This window comes from Scatophagus argus, chromosome 14 (genome assembly GCF_020382885.2).
Source record: "Scatophagus argus isolate fScaArg1 chromosome 14, fScaArg1.pri, whole genome shotgun sequence".
Taxonomy (NCBI): Eukaryota; Metazoa; Chordata; class Actinopteri; family Scatophagidae; genus Scatophagus; species Scatophagus argus.
In genome coordinates, this window is record NC_058506.1 from 21,214,801 (window position 1) to 21,235,139 (window position 20,339).

Sequence of the window (20,339 nt, forward strand, 5' to 3'; positions counted from 1 at the left end):
TTAGGAAGCTGCTTGGAGTTCCCATCAGATAGTTTTGTACACACAGAAAATGCTCCATCTTCATCTGGCATCATGCAGATTTGGAAGAATTTTGTGGTGTTTCACTGAAAAAAATACATTTAAAAAGTTCTTTTCTTTCAGAGGGAAATTTCATTCCCAAAACTTTGTGTGTGGCCAGTGAAGTAATTCTATGTTCTGAACTATGGGTGTGCCATATCATAATGTTCACTGGTAAAATTTGAGCCAAAAAAAAAATATCCTCATGATGGCAACCGTCCAACTTGCTGACATCATGATATGATATGACATGTGGCTCAAAGTGACATCTCTATCGGCTCCACAGAGGAAAAGGGGGGAAGGGCGGGTCATATTCCACCATGTGAAGGTGATGTCTCTTATGTGTTCTTGCTTTCAGCTATACTCTGATTCCATGAAGACTTTACTTCTATGAAATGACAAGACTGAGTTAATGGCTTCTAATAGACTCGTAAGTAGCATTCTGAAAGCAGACAGCAGATGAGAGAGCAAGCAGCATCATGCTAATGAATGTGTACATAGTGCTGCTCCATTTGGGTCGAGAGGGAAGGGAAAAAAATAAATTAGCAAGTGCTAAGCATCACAGCTCAGGCCACATTTCTGTCAGCTGGGATACGTTTACCATCATGTGAATGAAGCCACAATGTCTTGGAAGTGATCAATGTTTGATGAAGGCTAAGTGCAGGGAGGGAACCATCAGCTTTAGTTTGCTGCTTGGGGAAATGTGAGCAATTGTATGTGACTGGGAGAAAAGGTCAGCTTTGTTTGGCATCAGTGTAGGTCACCACAGAGTATGTTGCATCTTTTCTTCGAGGGTCCATTCATAGGAAGTGTCTTTGCAGTGGTTTATTTAAACTCTATCTTGGTTAATCTGATCTGAAATGTCAAGGAAGGTTTTAAAAGAAGGGTGATGTTGAGTCATTGTAACCAGCGAGATAAGATTAGATTACTTCCCTGTACTCAAATCAGTGGAGACTGAAAATAAGTTACCAATTAATCACAACATTAAAAACACAAAAAGAAAAAAAAAATACACAAAAGAAAAATTTCATTACAGTTTCCATCACAAAGAAGAGGGTTTAGCTAATTTTGTCAAATGTCTTCTACACTTCTGTGTATGGACAAAACACACCTTTCCACACAGTCTTGTGTTTTTTGGTCAAGCTGTTTATCAAGGTCTGAGGAAGGCCCCTTAGTTCCAGTGAAGGGAAATGTTGGTGAATATATTTTTTTTGACAGTGCACTTCTGCCATACCCAACACTTGTGGGAAAGAACTACAACACTGAGCCCAAGCCAGGCCTTCCTGGCCAACATCATGACTGAGCTCTGTAATGGTGTTGGCTGAACGGAAGCGAAACTGCAGCCAGGTTCAAAAGTCCCCCCCCAAAGAGAGGATGCTGTTACTGCCAGAGTTAATACTGTTGTTTTTTTCATTAACTTTCATTTTTTTTATTTTGTTTTTAACTTTTGCTTTCAATTCAGCTTAGTTTCAGTTCATTTCCACTTCAGTTATAACGTATATGAATCAGCGTCACACATTAACCAACAACATATGAATGCTTACTTAAGGAACAATTTTACATTTTAACAGATGTCGTGTATTACTGCAATGAAACGCTGCATAATTCAACAGGACCTTGAAATAGTTCATCAGCTGGCAACACTATGGAACCTATTAGTAATATATTAATTTCAACCTGGGAGCAGAGAAGCCAGCCTAATCCTAGTCAAGCACAAGCCAGGATATGTGATCCAAAACTGTTCAAAGCATCTAAATATGGAAGCAGTGGGATGCTTAAAGTTTGGCCGTCCCTCCATAATATATTTCCAAACAGACGCTAACACATTAAATAAAAGCATTAGTGCAGGAAGTTCAGATGACGTCTCACAGCTGTTTGTGGAGATTCAGAGAAGTCAGATCACACAGATCATTCTGTGTCTGATCTTTCTTTAAATACACTCACTGTAGGGCAATTCAGGATCGCATTTGAAAATAAAGAGTCGGCCTTTAAAGCACAGGAGGTTTCTAAGACTGGCTGAGGTATAAGCTTTAGCTTCAAGCATGAGCAAATTTTTTTGCATAGCAAACTGCATCAGCAGCGTTATATAACTATGAATGCTGAAAAGGTCAATACCATTGGGTAAGCACTCTTACCCTGAATGTACATGCCCAGTTTCCCATTTTTCAGTCCTTGCATTCCTTTAAGGAAATTATCTCGTCATTTATCTGGGCCAGTGGGACTCAAGCATATGGGCTGGTAAACAATGAGCTGAGTCCTGCTAAAAGCTGCAAGTAGCTAAAGAACAGAGTGCTGATCCTCACTGGCAGATTAACTACCCATTCACATCAGCTGATTGGATGTTAATGTCAAAGGAGTCTAAAAGTCGTGGTGTTCTGATAATCTATCACACACAGACACCAAAAAAGAAACGGTGGTTTCACATAGCGTGAAGTTTTTAGTCACTATGATCTTGCTGCTGATGATAGCTGATGGTTATGCAAACGCATGCACACACAAGCAGGGAGTGAAAACAGCATGAAGAGCTGAGGCTGACTGATGCAGTATTTATTCCATGCAGGAACACGGTGATACCACACTGATGGCGGTACGAGTGGGGAAAATTACCAGGCTGCCTCTCCACAGGCCTGACTGATTATTCTCAAAGACTAGCCTGGGTGCACCGTAATCCCCTTGTTTCTGGGGGGGACGGGCTGATTGCGCTGCCATACATGCAGGAACCTTAATAAAACAAAAGTTCAGAGGAAGCCTGCAATGTGGGTCTGTGTTGGACTGGATGGAACAGATGATCTACCAGCAGTCTGTCCTTTGTTACGTTATACTAAAGATGCCTGTCATTAAAATATATCAAAAGACAAGAATCTATGTCAGTTAATTAAGATATGTTGATTACAATTAAGGCCCTGCGATTGACTGGCAACCAGTCCAGGGTGAACCCCGCCTCTCACCCGTAGTCAGCTGGGATAGGCTCCAGCTCCCCCGCGACCCTGACGGGTAAGCGGTATAGAAGATGGATGGATTACAATTAACTTCACTTTAGAGTTAACTTAAGTTTATTTAAGTTAAGTCAACAGTATTTTCTGGACTGATTTGTCTACATATTCTGTCTGTAAAAATCAAAACGAAAGAGAAAAACAAATTCCAAACATGTTTATTTTTGAACAATCAAAACACCACAAGTGAAATGCTGAGATAAAAAGTTGTCATTTTTACTTGATAAGTAAATTAGATTGTTATTTAACTGTCAGATGGAGAAAGATAATTCTGAAGCAGTTGGCAGGTCAAAGTACTGAATTTCCTAATCATTACTTTCCTTTTACTTCAGCGATGAAAATCATGTATTGCTCTGTGCAATCAGCCCGTCTCACCAGTTTTCCTCACATTCAAATCGCCTCATGTGAAATCCTGCCGCTGACAACGGGAGACTTAAACTTCCACACCTGATATGCATTCATTATAATTTATTTGCATGCAGTATAATGTATTACAACATCATATCACACCAAAAGTCAGAACCACAGCCAGAGCCAGGATTTTAAAAACCCTGTGGACCCCATGACATAACCTCACCACCTGCTAAAATGATCTTTTCTTCTCGGATTTTTTTTTCTTTTAAATTGTTCAGTTACATTTAATGTAACTTTTACCTGCATGCCCATAAATATTTCTTGCTTAATTTACCTAAAACTGGTCCAGTTTAAACCAGTAGAGTCAAAAACACTGGAATTATCATAAACGGCAGGTGTTTAATTGGTGTGTGAACGTCTTGCTAGTTGGAAAAACCTGCTCCATATCAGGTTTTAGAAATACTGAAACAGTGAGTCCAAAATTGACCAAAAAAAAAACAAAATAAATATATAAATAAATAAAGGAACGAAACCGATAAGTTACGAAAAATAAATGAATGAATACAGAAAATCTCACCTCACTGGCCCTGATGGGAGCTACGACACTGTTGACAACCAACAAGACTCGAAGCGTTTTGCTTAAAAATATAAAGAAGTTACTGCAGCAGGACAGTACCGATCTTTGAAAATCAAGCCTTTTAAAACCCACACTATACAACTCGACAAACATGTTCTGAACAACATCAAGGCCAAGCAGCGCCCACACACACTCCAAAACTCTTGTTGTAAAAATGTCTTATGATACAGTAACTATGAAGAAAGTAACTACTGGGAACCTACTGATCTACTAAAATAAATACCTTTCAAAGTTGTGCCTTTACCTTGGAGGTCATTTATTCACTGCATGCATTAAAAGCAGGAGCGAAACTACCCTCTTAAAACTTTTTCTGCTCAAGCTAAACTTTCATTAAACAAAGTCCAATTGTTCCGCCTGCTTATTAATTTCAGTGGAAATGCACATTGTCAGTCTTTAAGCTATGGTAAATTACTGGCTGGCACAAGCTCAAACTCATATTGGAAGTAGCTGAGTCAGCTTTAGCAAAACTCGGGTTCTTGCCCCAGCAGCTTCAATCCATGCAGCATGACGGGACTCTCCATTAGACTGATGTGAACAGTGAGCTTCAAAAACTTATCCAAACCAATGCAGCTAAAGTTTTTCATTCTCAAGTCTATCTACAGAGACTGATTCTTTATAGATTCATAAAGTCCCTTCAGGATGACAGGCCTTAATTACAGGCACAGTTGCCAGGGGTACATTGACATGCATCGCACTACCTTGCAGTTGATTCCATCTCGACGAGAGCTGACGAAACAGATCAAATCAGCATTCACGAAGGTGTTATGCTGCTGATGTTCGCTGCTCATATGGCCATCAGAAACACAGGGCAGCTGTACATAAGAGAGGTCTGAGCTACATGAAGAGTTTTTAGGGCCCACTGGAGAATTTGATTAAAGCAGTCACTTTGGTAAAGAGCTATGTGTCGAATCAAGCAGGGTGCAGTCACACAAAAACAGTTAAGAATGGCAACACAGGCGCAGTCAAGGACTTGGCGTCCTTCAGCCGATTTTCAATGCGAGTGCTTCAGTCAATACCAGAGAAATATAAACAAGTTTTTCTCCAAAACCTTTTTCCATCCATTTAAAAAAAGTTGCAGCAACAGAGCAAATTTGCAGAAGAATGATTTAAACAAGAAACTATCAGGAATATTAAAACCATAGGATCAGTCTGACCATGTCGGGTTGTATTACTTGACGTTTCCAACTGGCAACTTTTAGTCCGTATCAAGAGCCACTCTGAAAATATCTGAAAAGCTGAGCGAAAGGCACCTCCCTTTACACCTGAGTGTCAGGTACAGCCAAGGAAACACTGCGGACAGGTGACAAGTCACAGGCTCTGTTATTCAATCTTCATTTCAATTAATGCTCCATCACAGCCATCTTTAATAAGGGAGGGGTCAAGACGTTGAGGGCTTTAAATCAAGAACCCCATAAGCCTGTTGCGTGCTGATTAATTGTGGTCATTTTGATATTTAATTAAAACAACTATGCTCTCAAAGGCAGAATTTCACAGCCTGGTTCAGTGATGCTTACTAATTAATCACTGTCCTTAGACTCAATGTCATTTAAAAAAAAAAAACTTTTAAAATATAGCACTTCAACAGACCTCAGTAGGACAGAGAAACTGATGTTTAAACTTATATTCACCCATCACGACTTTATGTGCACTTAGAACATAAAACACGCTTATAACTGAAAATCCTAATATCAAAATCAGTGCAAGTAATGTTCAGTTCATGAGGAAGCATTTTTCAAGATTATATGTTCACTTTTTTATGCCTTGTTGCCCAGATGGTATCTGGCATTTTAGGACTTAAGAGGACAGCTCATAGTTTTGAATTATACATGAGAACTCATGTGATTAGTGGACAATATGTTCCAGTCCTACATGAAAGCTCAGGGTTCGGCACAGTATGACAGTGAATAGAATGAAATCAAACCTCAAATTTCGCAGAGCTGGACCTGCAGTCACAGTCTACTACTTTTGCCATTTTTCCTGCGAGATGACCCACAGTTGCCATTTTTCAAAACATTAGTGTGACAAAATAGGAGGCAGGCTGACACGGCCGTCAAACTCAGCCTTCTGCTATTTTTGCTCTGAGATGACCCACCCTTGTCATCTTTCAGCACATTAGCGTGACAAAATAGAAAGGAGATTGAAGTGGCACCATCTGTGGATGACAGAGGATGCAATGAATTGATTTTTACTGTCTGATGTCCTCTTTCACACTACGCTCCTTTTTTATTCTTCCTTCTGAATATTACAGACTGCAGAATATTTTAACAAATTAAAAGAGAAAAACAGAAAAGCTAAATCACCAATTGATTACCAATTGAGCTGCTCAGCCCTGTTAAACAAGTCTTATTTTGGAGTAATAACTGTATTAACCTTGAGTGGACTATAATTATGCTGTATTGTTCACATCTCTGGTGCAGTGGACATCAACAATCACATATTTACAGCTGCTTAAATGTGCTCCAGTTGACTTGACAATAGATTAAACTTCACAGAACAGCATTTTACCAAACATTTACTGTGCTGGAAACACAAAAAATGTGTATATGATTTATTTTTCTGACAATTTGTCTTTGAAAACAACAAAACAGATGTACTGTTTCAACAATAATGAAAACAATCATAGCACAATCAGCACTCAAACTGCTTTGTCCATCCAGCCATATCACTCACAGTCAGAAAAAAAACAAACTTCAACACACCGAGCCGTCCGTTTCAAGCTGAATCGTAGCCGTGACCTGTCACTGCTGAGTCGATTTTATTTGCGGCGCCCCCCCTCAGCTGGGAACCATGTAACCACATTGAAGCGTGAGGAAGAGGAGCTGTGTTGGCGGCGCTGACAGGGTAGCACGGGTAACTCGGAGGTTGCTTATATGCCAATGGTGGGTGATGGAAGCATTATTTGTGGGTGCATTTTTACAGTAACTACTGGAGAAAACAAACAAGAGATGAGGACGGCAACATTAAAGTAGACTAAAGTAAAGCCGTCAAAAGTAGTGGATCAAAGCGCCTCAGAAGAGATCCAGACCAGGCAAGGAGGTTTACAAAGTCTTACGCTCAGTTTCTTGCTGTAGTTCACGCTCTCAGATGGCGTCTGGAATTTCACATATAGAGGCTGGTAAGTGCTCAACGCCAGCCTCTTTGTTTACCAACTACATAATGAACCAGTCAGACTGAGGAGTAAGGAGCCTTCATCATCTCTAAGAAGTCCTGAGACTTTACCCTCCTTAAGACTTTAAGTATAAACTTGGCACAAGAGCACATTCTTGCCTCACTTAACGGACGCTTATGTCTGATATATGAACAAAAATTACCTCCTCAGTGAGGTATAATGGTGTTTTATGGCTTTCAAGAAGCACTAATAGAGCCTTCTAAGCTACAATTATTGGCCAATCATTCTGGTGTAGGCTGTAATATAATGTATGTGGAGAAAAGCACCATCCTCCGTCAGCACTGCTCAATAGGTCAGAGTTGACAGTGACAGTAACGGGCTAAGTGGCTACGCCGGCGTGGGTGGGAAGCGAGTGCGTCGTCTCAGATTTCAAATCTGAAGGTCCACATGTTTGGATCATGAACTCCTGAAGTCGCTGTATGTAAACCCACGAGGGTCATTCAACTTGTGGTCAGTCAAGTTTAGAAAAATCACAAAACTTTGACAGGTAGGACAAACAGGCAAAAAGCAGCTCTTCAAAGCAGGTTTCAGCACGTTGTTTAGCTGTTCTTCGGTTCTGATTCGCTCTCACTGCTCTTACGCACCTGTAAAGCATCCCAGAAGACACTCAGCAGCGTCTACATTGCTGCTGCTCAGGTTAAACTCCAGTGACTGGCTCAGCCTGCTTCATCCTCATCAGGATGCCACAGCCCGCTCAGATGTCCACCACTTTTTTGGCGTTTAAAACATGAACATTTTTCTAACAAAGGCCCCATATTTTTCAAGTGAAGTGTTTGTCAGTTTCTCTGCCAGTGCTTAACAGAGGAATCATTTGTTAGTTCATTTTTGTAACTTTCCAAAGCATAAAAATAGTCAGAGTTTGAAAAGCGTGCAAAAGTATCCAGGTATCGACGCTTTCTCATTACCACGTGTTTCAACACAAAAAGTACCGAAGCTATAGAGATTTTCAGTCTGAGGTTGTACGATATTAATATCAGTGAATGAATGTGGAATCTGTTCGGTGGCTTTTTATGTACCAGCACTTGAGAGACTGGATGGATATCAGACATACAGAGTTAATGCCTGTGCAAAATTATTGGTTATGTTACATTTTATCACTTCAGTAAACTTCAAAACGAGTTGACTTGTAAAGCACATCACATAGCTGTAGCTGACAACGTTTACCTCCTCCTACGTAAACACAATTTCATCGCTGATCAATTATTAATGGAAAGCAGCCATGTCACCGCAAGGTAAACAGCTTCAAAATGTCACTGACCCCTGAAATGCACAGAATCAGAATACAAACGCACAGACTGCTGCCGTTGCTGGTGCAGGATTGTATCATCATAACTAGCAACTCAAAGCGTGTTAATATAAGCCGCGATTCTGTTTGGCAATCAGCAATGTGGAGGGAATTAGACGATCCTGGCATGTCAGGTCAACTCTGCAGTGCCAGACAACCAATCAATACGCAGACAGTTTGCTAGACTCGCAGCTTCTCATCCTCAAAAAATATTCTTATGCGGATTAACTGCTCCTTCACCCATTTTCATTTTCAGTCGAGAAGGTATTAATCTGACAGCCAAGTGAAGCCCAACAAATACTACACACTTCAAAGCAGCGGGAACTGCTTTGGAAAACCGGCCGGGTTCAAGCATTTTCTCTCACTGCTGTTTTCAGTGGGAGACACATACCCTTCCCATGGTGTTTCAAACAACTTTTAGAAAACCCCGAAATAAAGAGTGATGAGCTGGTGTGCCGGCATTTCTTAGCTCATTTACAGATGGATCCAGTGCTGCAGCACGTTAATGCTGGGGGAGCAGGTGAAGTCTTGTGTACACTTCGAAACCCCACAACACAAGACGAGCAATCTGTCATGCTCACTTCTTTAATTATCTAATGATTTTTCAGTGGGAACTGCAACTGTAGACACTCGGTCTGCCTCATATTTTCCCAAGTTCAGTTTTTGATATCTTACATTTCACAGAAAGTCTTTCACCTCCTACACAGAGCAAAGCGCCATTTGGCTGCACTGTGTTTAGTCTACTGTTAGTGGATAATTGGAAGAACAGCAGAAACATGTCCCACTCCCAAAGAACTTGTAACGGATGGAAGGAGGACAACACTTTCCACAACGCCTTGTCCCGAGGTCAAACAGCGATGACCCTAAGATGCAGGCTCCAAGTGCTGGTCGTCCACTCAAGTTGTATGGAAACACGGTGTGCCGGCACTTTGCTTTCACTCCCTTTGGTAGACAAACTGGTACCTGCACCTCCCGCTGGATGCAATTTCTACCTGAGTGCTCGTTAGAAGTGAGCAAAGGGAGGGAAGGTCAACACAAGAACTTTGCTTGCATGCAAATCCAGATACAGAACAACTGAGATATGTTCTACTATCAGACTTTAACAATCAATGGTTTTCTCTGGGCTTTTATTTGCAGGGTAAAAACAAAACTATACACCAACAAAAAAAAATGCAGCTTCTAATTCAAAGATTTGGCGAGGAGGTTTTTTGGGGGGTTACAGAGCTATTCGTTAAAATCTTTGACTGATACCGCATGCTTTCTTCAAGCAGAAGTTTAAGAGGGTGCACAGTGAACTGGATTCAAAGTCTGTCAGATCAGAGGCTGGCGGAGAGCAGGGGGTCGGTTCGTCCTACTTGCTGAAACACTGCCGTTTCTCTTGCCTGACTAATTGTGTTCCAGGAGACAAACAAACCAAATGTATGCTCATTTCCACGCTAAACTAAAAAAAACAAACAAAACCACACACATTTTAATACAAAAGTTTTCTTAGCTTTGATGAAAATGCATCTTCTTTAAAGTATCCATGTATTCTGTACATTACCTGCTGCAAAAGAAAAGGTCAAGTGAAGACTTGGAGCAGAAGTCATAATAAATACATTTCAACAACTGCTCATTCACAGCCTAATCTAACCACAGAAATGTTTGACTTCAGAAGGCCAAACGGCAGAGCCTTGGCTTGCAGCAGAAAGCCTCAAACACATGCACAGCATTCCAGCACAACTGCTTTGAGAGCGAGGAAACCCTGAGTTCACGCTGAACATCCTCCTTGCAGTTTTTCTGGTGATGGTTGCTGCTAATTCTTACTGTTCTAAATGTGTCACACACTCACCAGGCAAAAGACTATTTCTGACACCATCTTGCCATTTTTCACTGTAAACTCTGTTTCTCAGAACAGAATTTGACTACTTGCTAGCCAGCTCCAAGGAAAATTAAAACTAATTAAAACTAGAAAGGTAGAGCTACTACACAAGATGAATCACTCACCTCATACAGTTTGAATTATTTTCTGCTTTGGATATACGACGGCACTATATAGAACTTCACAGACCGCAGGTGGTCAGTTAAATAGATATGATCACACATCAAGATAAGATAAGATAGGCCTTCATTAGTCTTCACATCACACACCACATTCACAGCAGCACAAGGAGAGCAAACTAAAGGGGCAGGTAGGTCCAGTAAAAGAGATATACAAAGATTAAAAAAGAAACACTCTGGGTTGGGTGACTGGATGGATATGTTGTCAACTGGCTGAATCCATAGCCAGCTGTTGTTTTTTGGTCATAATTTTGGGGAGATCATCATTTTTCAAGAAAGAATGAGAGTCTGGATGAAGTTTGTGTTATGATGAATTAACAAATAAATCAAGAAAGTCTTAGCTCAGCTATATCTAAGACAGAAAACTGAATAGAATGTACACGATTATATTCTTCTGTTTAATAAGGAAAACAGGACTAAGAATATTCCATTTCCTGACATTGTGTGGCTGGCTGGAATATTTTAACATATCGCTCAACCCGTCCACACACAGTATTCCAAGTATTCAGCCTGCTTTCAGCACGTTTGATTGGCCAAAACTCATATCAGGTGATATAACACTGCAGAAAAAGCTGAGTCAGATTCAACCATGGAGGAAAGTGTTAAAGGGCTACAGTACAACAATAAGACAAACAACACACTAGAACTGCAATATCTCAGTGTTTGTGCCTGATTAAGAGACATAATGTGTTATTTTGGTCTGAATAATGACTAGTGGGAAACAAAATAGCTCAGGATGGTATTGTTTTTGTGTTCTTACAACTTTCTTTTTTGCACACAAAAAGAGAATCAGATTCTGACACTAAATGAAATTAAGTGGTACTTCACTGCATTACAATCTACAATGTCTGCACGAGGCAGGGCCCCATTGTTCAGGTTAGACTTTCCTCCGACTACCAACGAGGACACAAAGAAAATGAGATGGTGCGTTATTGTGCAGCAGTTGTCTGGCATTATTGCAGAAAATATCAGTCAAGACAGAGTTACAATAGATGAGACAAAGGACAGGAATGGAGCACAGTGGAGGGAAGTGATCCTGTTCCATGGCAGACAGTGTAACAGCCTGAAGGGTCTCATCAGGAGCAAATTCACCGCAATGTAATACAAGCTGGAGTGTTATGTAAAATGAAAGATGGGAGAACCCGGATCACTCATGCCTACTGTGCTTCGCTGGCTGATGCATACCTGTATTGTATTCAGAAGGGCATTCATTTCCCCTCTGATGATTACAGCGGAACACCAGCTGTATTGTTTATTTGGTTGAAAGCACAAATGATATGCATTGATTCCTTATTCATTCATTGTTGAACTCGGCATTGTATCCATGAATGCGGGCAAAATGGGCCCAATTACAGCGAGCGATGCCTCCCTGTGACTCCACAGCAGAGCAAGATGATGAAGGCCTCAAACTGGGAGGAAAAGAGCAATCAAAGGCCACTTGTTGTCTTTTGTAAATTCAGAAACCGAAATGGAAAACATTTCTCGCTGTGACAGACAATGGTTCACTCGGGACTGCAGATTAGATTAGTCAGCTGCACGCATGTAATGGGGCCTCCACATTTTCTTTTCATTAGAGCTCCTTCAGTGTCCTTCACAGATCCCTCCACTTTATGGCCAAAGTGACTCAGCTATTTATCTTCAGTAATTTACTGTGTCTTTAGTCACTTTAAATAAAGGTCTGCAACTTGCTGCTGTTCTGCATATCACATGATTTAGAGGTAGACTGATTAATCTGTTGGCCAGTGAATGGATGACGGTATCTGCAATATCGGCTCCAACTGCGGCCAATGACTAAGCAGACTTCACCAGTCAACTTCTTAACTCGAATTACCAAATTTGAGGGGAAAAAATGCTCAAAACAATAAAATTGCTTCCTGGAATTTTTTTATGTTTAGCTTAATCTGTCCCATATTTATTTATGAATCACCATGAGTTGAATGTTGGGTTCCAGATTTACACATTAGGTATTAATACTTTGACTGAGATGTTCAGGTCAACAGTTTCTACAGAAGTCGGAGACTGTCCACGTATGGCAGTTTTTTCTGTAGGGGCAACATCGGCCAATTAATTGGACTTTTCCTGCAACAGACCGTCGTCGTTTCATCGCCCTTCCACAGCCAGTGGCGTCTGTCATCATAACTGACACTACAGATCAATTAATCAAAACAATTAGATCACCAAATCAATCAATGCTGAAAGCATAATGTACATTTCAGTCAGCACAACAACAGATTGCTGTCATACTAACCGCTCTGCTGCTCTGAGTTTCTTTTTATTAGCAGAAATACTGTATCATCATTCACTTATTATTATTTCATTTCTTCCACTTAGCCATTTTTATTGCTGTTAAGCTACAATCGATTAAAGTAAACTCCCTCACAAAAAGGAGGGACTGTACCCACTGAGCTGATGGAAGACTTTTACAGCTGACGGTACCTTCACAGTGATGCAAAGACAGCAAAAATGGAAATAATAAGTGAACAAAAACAGCATCACACTGACTGAATTAGTGCCGTGAAACACAGGGGAAGTGTTAGGTTTTCATTAACCGAAGATGAGGAAAAATTAAAAGTGAATTTGTTTTGATCTAGTGAAAGCCAGTCTCTAATACATGCAGATAAGGACCTGATTCTCTCTGCTGCTGAGGTAAATAAAGAGCAGCATTTGAAATGTAACAAACACACAACACTTAGCATACAATTTCATACAATTAAATGAGTCTTTTTATATGTAGACTGCATTCATTTCCACCTTTCCTTCATGGTTTTTGGCAATAATTAATCTGTATGCATAATCATATTCACATTCCAGTGAAAATGTGTAAGCAAACAGGTATTTCTAATCATCTTCAAAATGTTCACGGGAATTTACGATGAAATTTTTCCAGTAGGCACATTTTTCTTCTCTCTCTCTCTCTCTTATGCAACTGATTTTTTTTCTTTTTCGGCTTGTGATCGCGTACGTGTGTGTGTGTGTGTGTGTGTGTGTGTGTTCCCAGTTGTCAGTGTTTGGTCAGGACTGCTTCCATGTGTCAGAGACTCGGGGCAGATCCACCTGCCTCCGGCGACTCTCTCATGTTGCGGGGGCTCCTCCTTGTTCTTCACAATAAAAGGCAACAAGTTTGTTTTGTTTTTTTTTTTTGTTTGTTTGTTTTCTTGTTTTTCCATCTCAACGTTTCACCATGAGAGAGAAGAGAAAACTCTTTTCTTTGACGGTGGATGTTAAGAAACCGGAACGTGAGTTTCCAGTTGACAGCCTGCCGATAAAATCGGTTCAACATTTGACTGGCTGGTTGAAAGGAGCCGCGGTTTGCCAATTCGAACCACCACTCTCACTTAATGAGATTATATTGAAGTTTTTAAAAGTTAGTGCCGGCAGCACCTTCATCTGGTTGTGCCATTGTGAGACGGCAAGAAACTGAAGCGAGAACCCAGCTGCTGCGAGAGCTGCCGTTCCTAACGTCACATCCCATGCGACACATCGGCTGTTCTCAGATGGAAGCACAGGAACAGGAATTACGGTCTGGTTGCACAAATAAATAAGACTCATGTTGAACAAAAGTCTGGATTTAGGAGAAGGAGAATCAATGTCAGCACAAGCCATTCCAGGTTTTGCTTTTGTTAAGAATGTAACACATGAGAACTGACTTGTGACTTTAAAAAAGGTGACCACCTTCACATTAGGTGAACAGTGTATGACTTACAGCCCAAATCGCATCACGAAAACGAACATACGGCCAAAGCAACCGAGCATTTGTTTGGTGAGCCACAGACTGGCCAAGTCACCTGAAATCAAGCCAACTAGTTATGTGTGGCAGTTGCTGAAGATCAGACTAAAGGCTCTGAAAGAATCACCACACGAGACACAAAGTCTGTGATCATTTTGATGAATTATAGTCTAAACGACTGCTGAAAAGAGAGAGCAAGCTGTCAGCAGGCTGGATTGTCTCGGTGTGTTTTTATGTGTGACGTAGTGCAGCGCAGCCAATCACGACACGTCTCTGACAGTGACAGCTGAGCCACGACGGTGCTGTGACACAGACAGACACGAGTGAAAAAAGCAACAAGTAATGACTAAGAGACAGTTTGTTCAAAAAATAAAAAAGAAGGAAGTCAATCCTGCTTAAGGATGACAGCGGCGCTGACTTTATTCAGCAAAGGTTCAGACTATTAGCAGACTCGTTTCAGTCTGAATGAGAGGAGTGGCAGGAGGAAGGAGGGACCGCTAAGTCCTGCATGCGTTTAGCACAAACCACACTGGAGCTGGAGACTGTCCTCACACCAGCTGCAGATTCGGCTTCGTGCTGAGTGGACCGTGCTCACCAACATACCACTGTCTGATTAATGAGACTCGTCAGTAAAAACTGCAGCAGGACATGTTCAGCAAAAGGTTTCCACGTGGTGCCACGCTGTGCGACAGTGTCGTCCACACATTTTGCGTTTCAAGTAAAGAAAATACTTCAGGTAGGAAGAATAAAGCAGAGAAAAAAGAAAGATGATAACTTGTTGTCATTCAAGCCCCGGCTGAGGAAACCCTGATCACAACATCAGGCCTGAGTAACCACAAAGGGAAACAAAAACTGATCCTGATGCCAGCTGCTCCTTTAAATTCTAACTGTCTGGGTTATTTTTAATGAGTACAGTAAAGCTGGTCACAACATAAACTAGAAAAGCAATGTGTACACATCACGTTACATGAATAAAAGCAGTCTTGCAATGCGTCGCTCTTTAACTTTTAATGTGAGTTACCGATTTCTTAAAACTGGCTGCATTTGTTTATGCACACTCGCCAGAGGCCTCAGCCGGACAAGACTCCTACAAATGATGTTTGGAAAATATTTGCATTCACCTCAGTAGCCTTTTGTGCATCAACATTATGTAAATATGATCATAAATATTCAAGCATCAGATGAATTTGACTCATTTCACTTGTATAGCCAGACTGTCAAACTGTAGAGCACAATGTGATTCGATACCTAAGCCAGTACGCTGCGTGCAGTATGGCAGATTGCAGCCCACGCCCTCCCCCTCAACACCACCTTCCCAATCCCTCCAGAGATTTGGAATCGGAGGGGGCTTACTTGACATCCCATCAGTCGGCAGCACACTAACAAGTAGGCCATAAACCTTTTTTCTCTCTTTGATTACACTAAGTGCACAGAGGCCAGATGCGACCCAGCCCAGTCATCTGTTGGCTTGCCAGCACAGTCGCTGTAGACTGGCTGGGGCAGGGGGAGGAGGAGGGTGGGGCGGGGGGGTCACTTGGGGTCCCCTCCCTTCAGGAATAGAGCCATTGTTCTTCATTACAGCTGGGGAGGCTGCTGGGGCAGGGGGGTACAGAGGGAGAACAAGTCCATTTCCACACCTGTTTTCCATCAGCAGGGCTCCTACCGGCTTGACTCGGAGCCAAACCACTCTCTAGGAGGATTCAGCTCGGCCTGATACCGGGTTTCTTCTGTAACTGAAGAGGCAGACAGGCGACGTTTTGTGCCAGGCCACAGTGGTAACAAAAGTGGCAATTTTTGAGACCAGGACTGAAAAGCAAAGTAAACTACTCGGGTAATTATTTTTTTATCAGTGGAGCAAAGTCTGTAAAACAGCATTTAGATCATTATGGGCCACTAAAACTCCAGTGAAGCTCTGCAGTCCTATCAGCACCAACTGAGCTCTTTCCTGTACGAGCTTCTGCTTCTGAGTGAGCACCAGGAGCCCAGCTGATACACGACACCAATAACTGGTAAACAGGACTGGTGTTTTAGAGTCAAATGCTGTGCTTCACAATCACATTTCTTTCCTCCGGCAGCTCATGAAATCATTTTCGGTGAACAACAACACTGAGAACAGAGCCTCACATCAGCTTCCTAAGAGGAGCCACGAATCTCATCTGAAGAACAGAACAGGCTCAAGAGTGGCAAGCGACAAGCAGGCAGCACGGAGATCAAACCTTAACTGAGCTGTCACAAACAAACACATCCGAGACGCTTTGTGCATTTAGGGCAAAGAAATGCAGCTGTAAGCTTTCAGGTGCACCGTCACAGATTTTTAAGAAATCCCATCAAGTATTTCTTCTCTGATTAAGCGACATCATGCATTGTCATTTAAATATCTGCCGTTTCTGCTCATCATCTGTAGGGAATGTGATTATTTGCACAAGAAACCCGATATCTCAGACTTTCCATCAACGGGAAACACGTCAGATTCTCCGGCAAAGTTTAAATCTACATGCATCACAGGCACAGCTGATGATCTTATCCACTGCGACTTCCTGAAGGATGGATAAAAAACATAACGAGTATCCAGATCAAACACGCAGGAACCATGTAAACACACAAACATAAACACTGAGGTCATGTTTAACGGTCGAGTCACCGTGAAATCATGTTAGCATATAGTTTTAATGTATTCACGCACTCACCTGCACTATCGCACTGTGACATAACTCCACAAAAATGAAAGCAGAGACGCTTCGTGACATAACTGATGGTTTGCCTCACCGAGTTTTCGAGTCTCAGCAAGCTCCTGGTCAGAGAGTGCTGCGTTAGCGCTCTTTACCAACACCTGCAAAGTGCCGTGCCCCTGCTGTTCCCACTGTGTAATCCATGTTACAACGGGACGGACTGAACACACTTAAATAAAACCTCCATGCAGCACCACGTGATTCACTGCAGATGACCGAAACGTACGTTTGCACAACATATCATCATGTACAAATTACAGTCAATGCTGGTTTGTCATTTTTCTTCCATCTTTCCTATCAAAGCACTTTTTCTGAATACTCAACGGAAAAGTTCTTTCTCTTCTTAAAAGCCCCACATTATGAATACGACTTGGTTAAAATGTATGAGTCTATAAATCAAGAATCCATTAAAGCGGCAGATAATCTAAACACAAAATGTCGCTGCCACAGTCAAGTCGGAGTCTAATTATTTGCACGAGCTAAATTGATGACCACAATTGGACTATTATATGATTGTGAGCAGACTTAATTAACATACAAAAATACAGAACTTTTATTAGCTCTTCGTGTATGCTTATGGTGATATGTTGTGATAATGTGTTTACAGTTTATGTGCCTTCTAATTATCACAAAAAAAATGTGGATTTAGCAGGTGCACATCTCAGTGCTCAGTTACTATAATAATATGAACCCAATTAAGACTGTTGCCTGCTGAATTCCCACCTCCTGTTTGAGTCGGTAGAACTGATTAACATAATTTGCATTTAGGCCCATAGACCGACGACTAACAAAAGGTATCCAAAGGATGAACACTCTGGAGGCTCACTGTATCCACTCCTCCCAGTGCTCTGAAACAAGAGCAATGGCAGTCAAACGCGGTGAACTGTGAATGCTCTCCCATAAATCCATTTCATTTGGAGCACTTGTGTGATTTGATGACCACACGAGGTTGGCCTGCGTGCCAAAATGGAACTCTTAGATGAGGAGAAATTAATTAATGCAGGCTTCTCTGAGCCTGACTGCAGAGCAATCCTCCCCATCACAGCACCGACTTCCATTTATTTGTATGGAGGGGGGGGGCATCCTGCAATGCTAAGCAAGATGTGAGCATACAGCATGCAGCAGGAGGTGAATTATTGATATGCTTTGTGCAAACGTGCCCTGAGCTTTGTTTGATATCAGTGCAGCCATTTCCACGAAGGCAGGCAGCACTGGCCGCTGTCAGAGTCTTCTTTAGTTTGCCGTGCTTTACAGGACTGTTGGACTGACTTGTCGCATGAAGAAAAAATAAATAAATAAAAAACATGATCAGTGTGCGTCCATTTTAATGGATAAAACGTGACGGATTAAGCCCGCGGAGTAATCCACGTTGTGACAAACGTCGACATCTGCCGCTCCGTCATTCTCACCGCTGGGGGCTCGAACTCAGCATTTGTTTAAAGAAAGGGAGGGGGGGCGGTTCTTATGTTTTATTCTTATGAGGAGCTGCTTTGCACTGAATAACTTTATGTTGGTCATCATTCAGGACTGAACTGACCACGGAAACGCGGGCTGCAGGGAGGAAGCTGAGGCGGCGCGTTGAACTGTGCTGAAATTCACCACAAAGCCTTAGTTTAACCAGTTACATAATTGTGTAACATATTTGTACTAGTTTGTAACGCGGTGCGCATGCAGGTTACTATTATTTCACTGCATCTTCACGGCACCAATGCGCAAAGATGAACCGAGTGTGCGTCTCTCAGTAGTTCACGACTAAACAAAGAGCACATAACATAATAGCTACTCTCACTTTATAGTGACGAGATGTAACACTTAACATTACCACAGTCCAGTAAATGAACGTGTGTGTGCGCGTACAAATACCACTCACGGCCGTTTAAAAGCCTGCTCGAATCGCCTCTGAAAAGCATCTGACTCATCGGCTACTACGGCAGGACGAATCTCATGTGTCCGTGCATGATGCTTCTGCAAAATCAGTCCCGATGTTACGACCACGCAGCTCGGAGCTCAACTGGAAGCTCCGGCAAATTGATCGCCTTGTGTTTACCAGCGACAATCCACACGCACAGCGGGTTAACGTGAGACCCAGCGTGGGCCACTCGGAGGTGCTTCTCACTTCGGCACACAAACGAACCAACGTGTAGCACTTGCTTCACTGAAATGTCAACTTTTTGTAAACTGCTTCGGCCGTCGTCCCAATGGTCTCCCCACCGAAATCCGGCAGGGTGGCAAGTCAACAAATTCTAACAAAAACTGACATTAAATGGAAAATAACTACTTGTTCGTGAGCAAGCTGTGAGCCGAATTTATCAACAAAACCACAGAATTACTGGGAGAGCTTTAACAGCGTTGTAACACACGGGAACCTTTGACTCGATACAGACCGATTAAATTCACAGCGTTTCGAGTAGAGTTTGCTGTGGCGTGGGCTCACACCGCATACTCTACTCCAAAGCACCGCCGCTCCTTGTGATTTACAGCAGTCCAGGCTCCGCTCCCAACAACATCCCACAAAAGTAACCAAGCCAGCAGCCTGAGCGCACGAACACCAGTTTAATCGGGTTAGATGGCCGTCTCTGTGCGTCCTGAGCGACAAACCGCCACACTGTTGGGTTTTTTCCCCCACAACAGAGTTGGCAGCTGTGCGGCGGCGGCTACGCGATCTATAACCGTGAGCTGACCGAAGTGATGTATGCTTAAGCAGCGCATCCCAGAGCCCTGCTTGTGTCGTCTACACGGCACACACACGCCAATCTGCTATTTTCCATTCCGCATTTCAACTTTACGGACACTTGGCTTTTCTTACTTCTCGACAACATCGCACATCCAAAAGGCTCCGCTTGCGCACGTTCAAAAAACCAAACGCCCCGCAGATAAAATACACTCCGCCAACTACATCCGCGGACAAAACGTGACAGCAAAGTGTGTGTTCCATTTAGACATCACGGGAAGAGTCCTACCTTTGTGAAGAGCCGCTTGAAGCATAAATAAAGAGAGAATAGTCGCGAGAGAGCCGCTGCCAGCGTTCGCCATGTTGGACACCTGCTTCAGTATGGCAGAGAGAGGCGGCTTCACCTATAGCTTAGACCGGGACTCACTTAATGAGATGCGAGGAAGGGAGGGTACGATTCACCAAATTCTTTTTATTTCTATTTATTTACTGGAAGTCACGTGGCTTGTGGTGAGCGTGTCTTATATCGTTCAACTCTTGTATTATTCTCTCATTAAAAAGGGAAAAACTCGGAGAGGTTCTCAGTGTTTTTATCGCTGTGTTGTGCTGCAGGAGTGATGAGTCTCGAGGCGTGTGTGTGTGTGTGTGTGTGCGTGGTGAAATTGGATGGGTCCCGT

At 42.3% G+C, this 20,339-nt stretch overlaps 1 protein-coding gene across 4 annotated transcripts in view; it reads right to left on the reverse strand.

Annotated features, from left to right (window-relative positions):
* cadm1a (cell adhesion molecule 1a) overlaps positions 1–20,086 on the reverse strand; it is a 323,583-nt gene extending 303,497 nt beyond the window's left edge. For 3 of the 4 annotated variants that reach the window (XM_046410017.1, XM_046410016.1, XM_046410014.1), the window contains exon 1: positions 19,952–20,082. In XM_046410017.1, the coding sequence (XP_046265973.1) occupies positions 19,952–20,024 (73 nt within the window). In that variant the 5' untranslated portion in view covers positions 20,025–20,082. Of the gene's footprint in view, positions 1–19,951 lie in introns of all 4 variants that reach the window. The other variant, XM_046410015.1, reaches the window with a different exon arrangement.
* Positions 20,087–20,339: the final 253 nt, after the last annotated feature.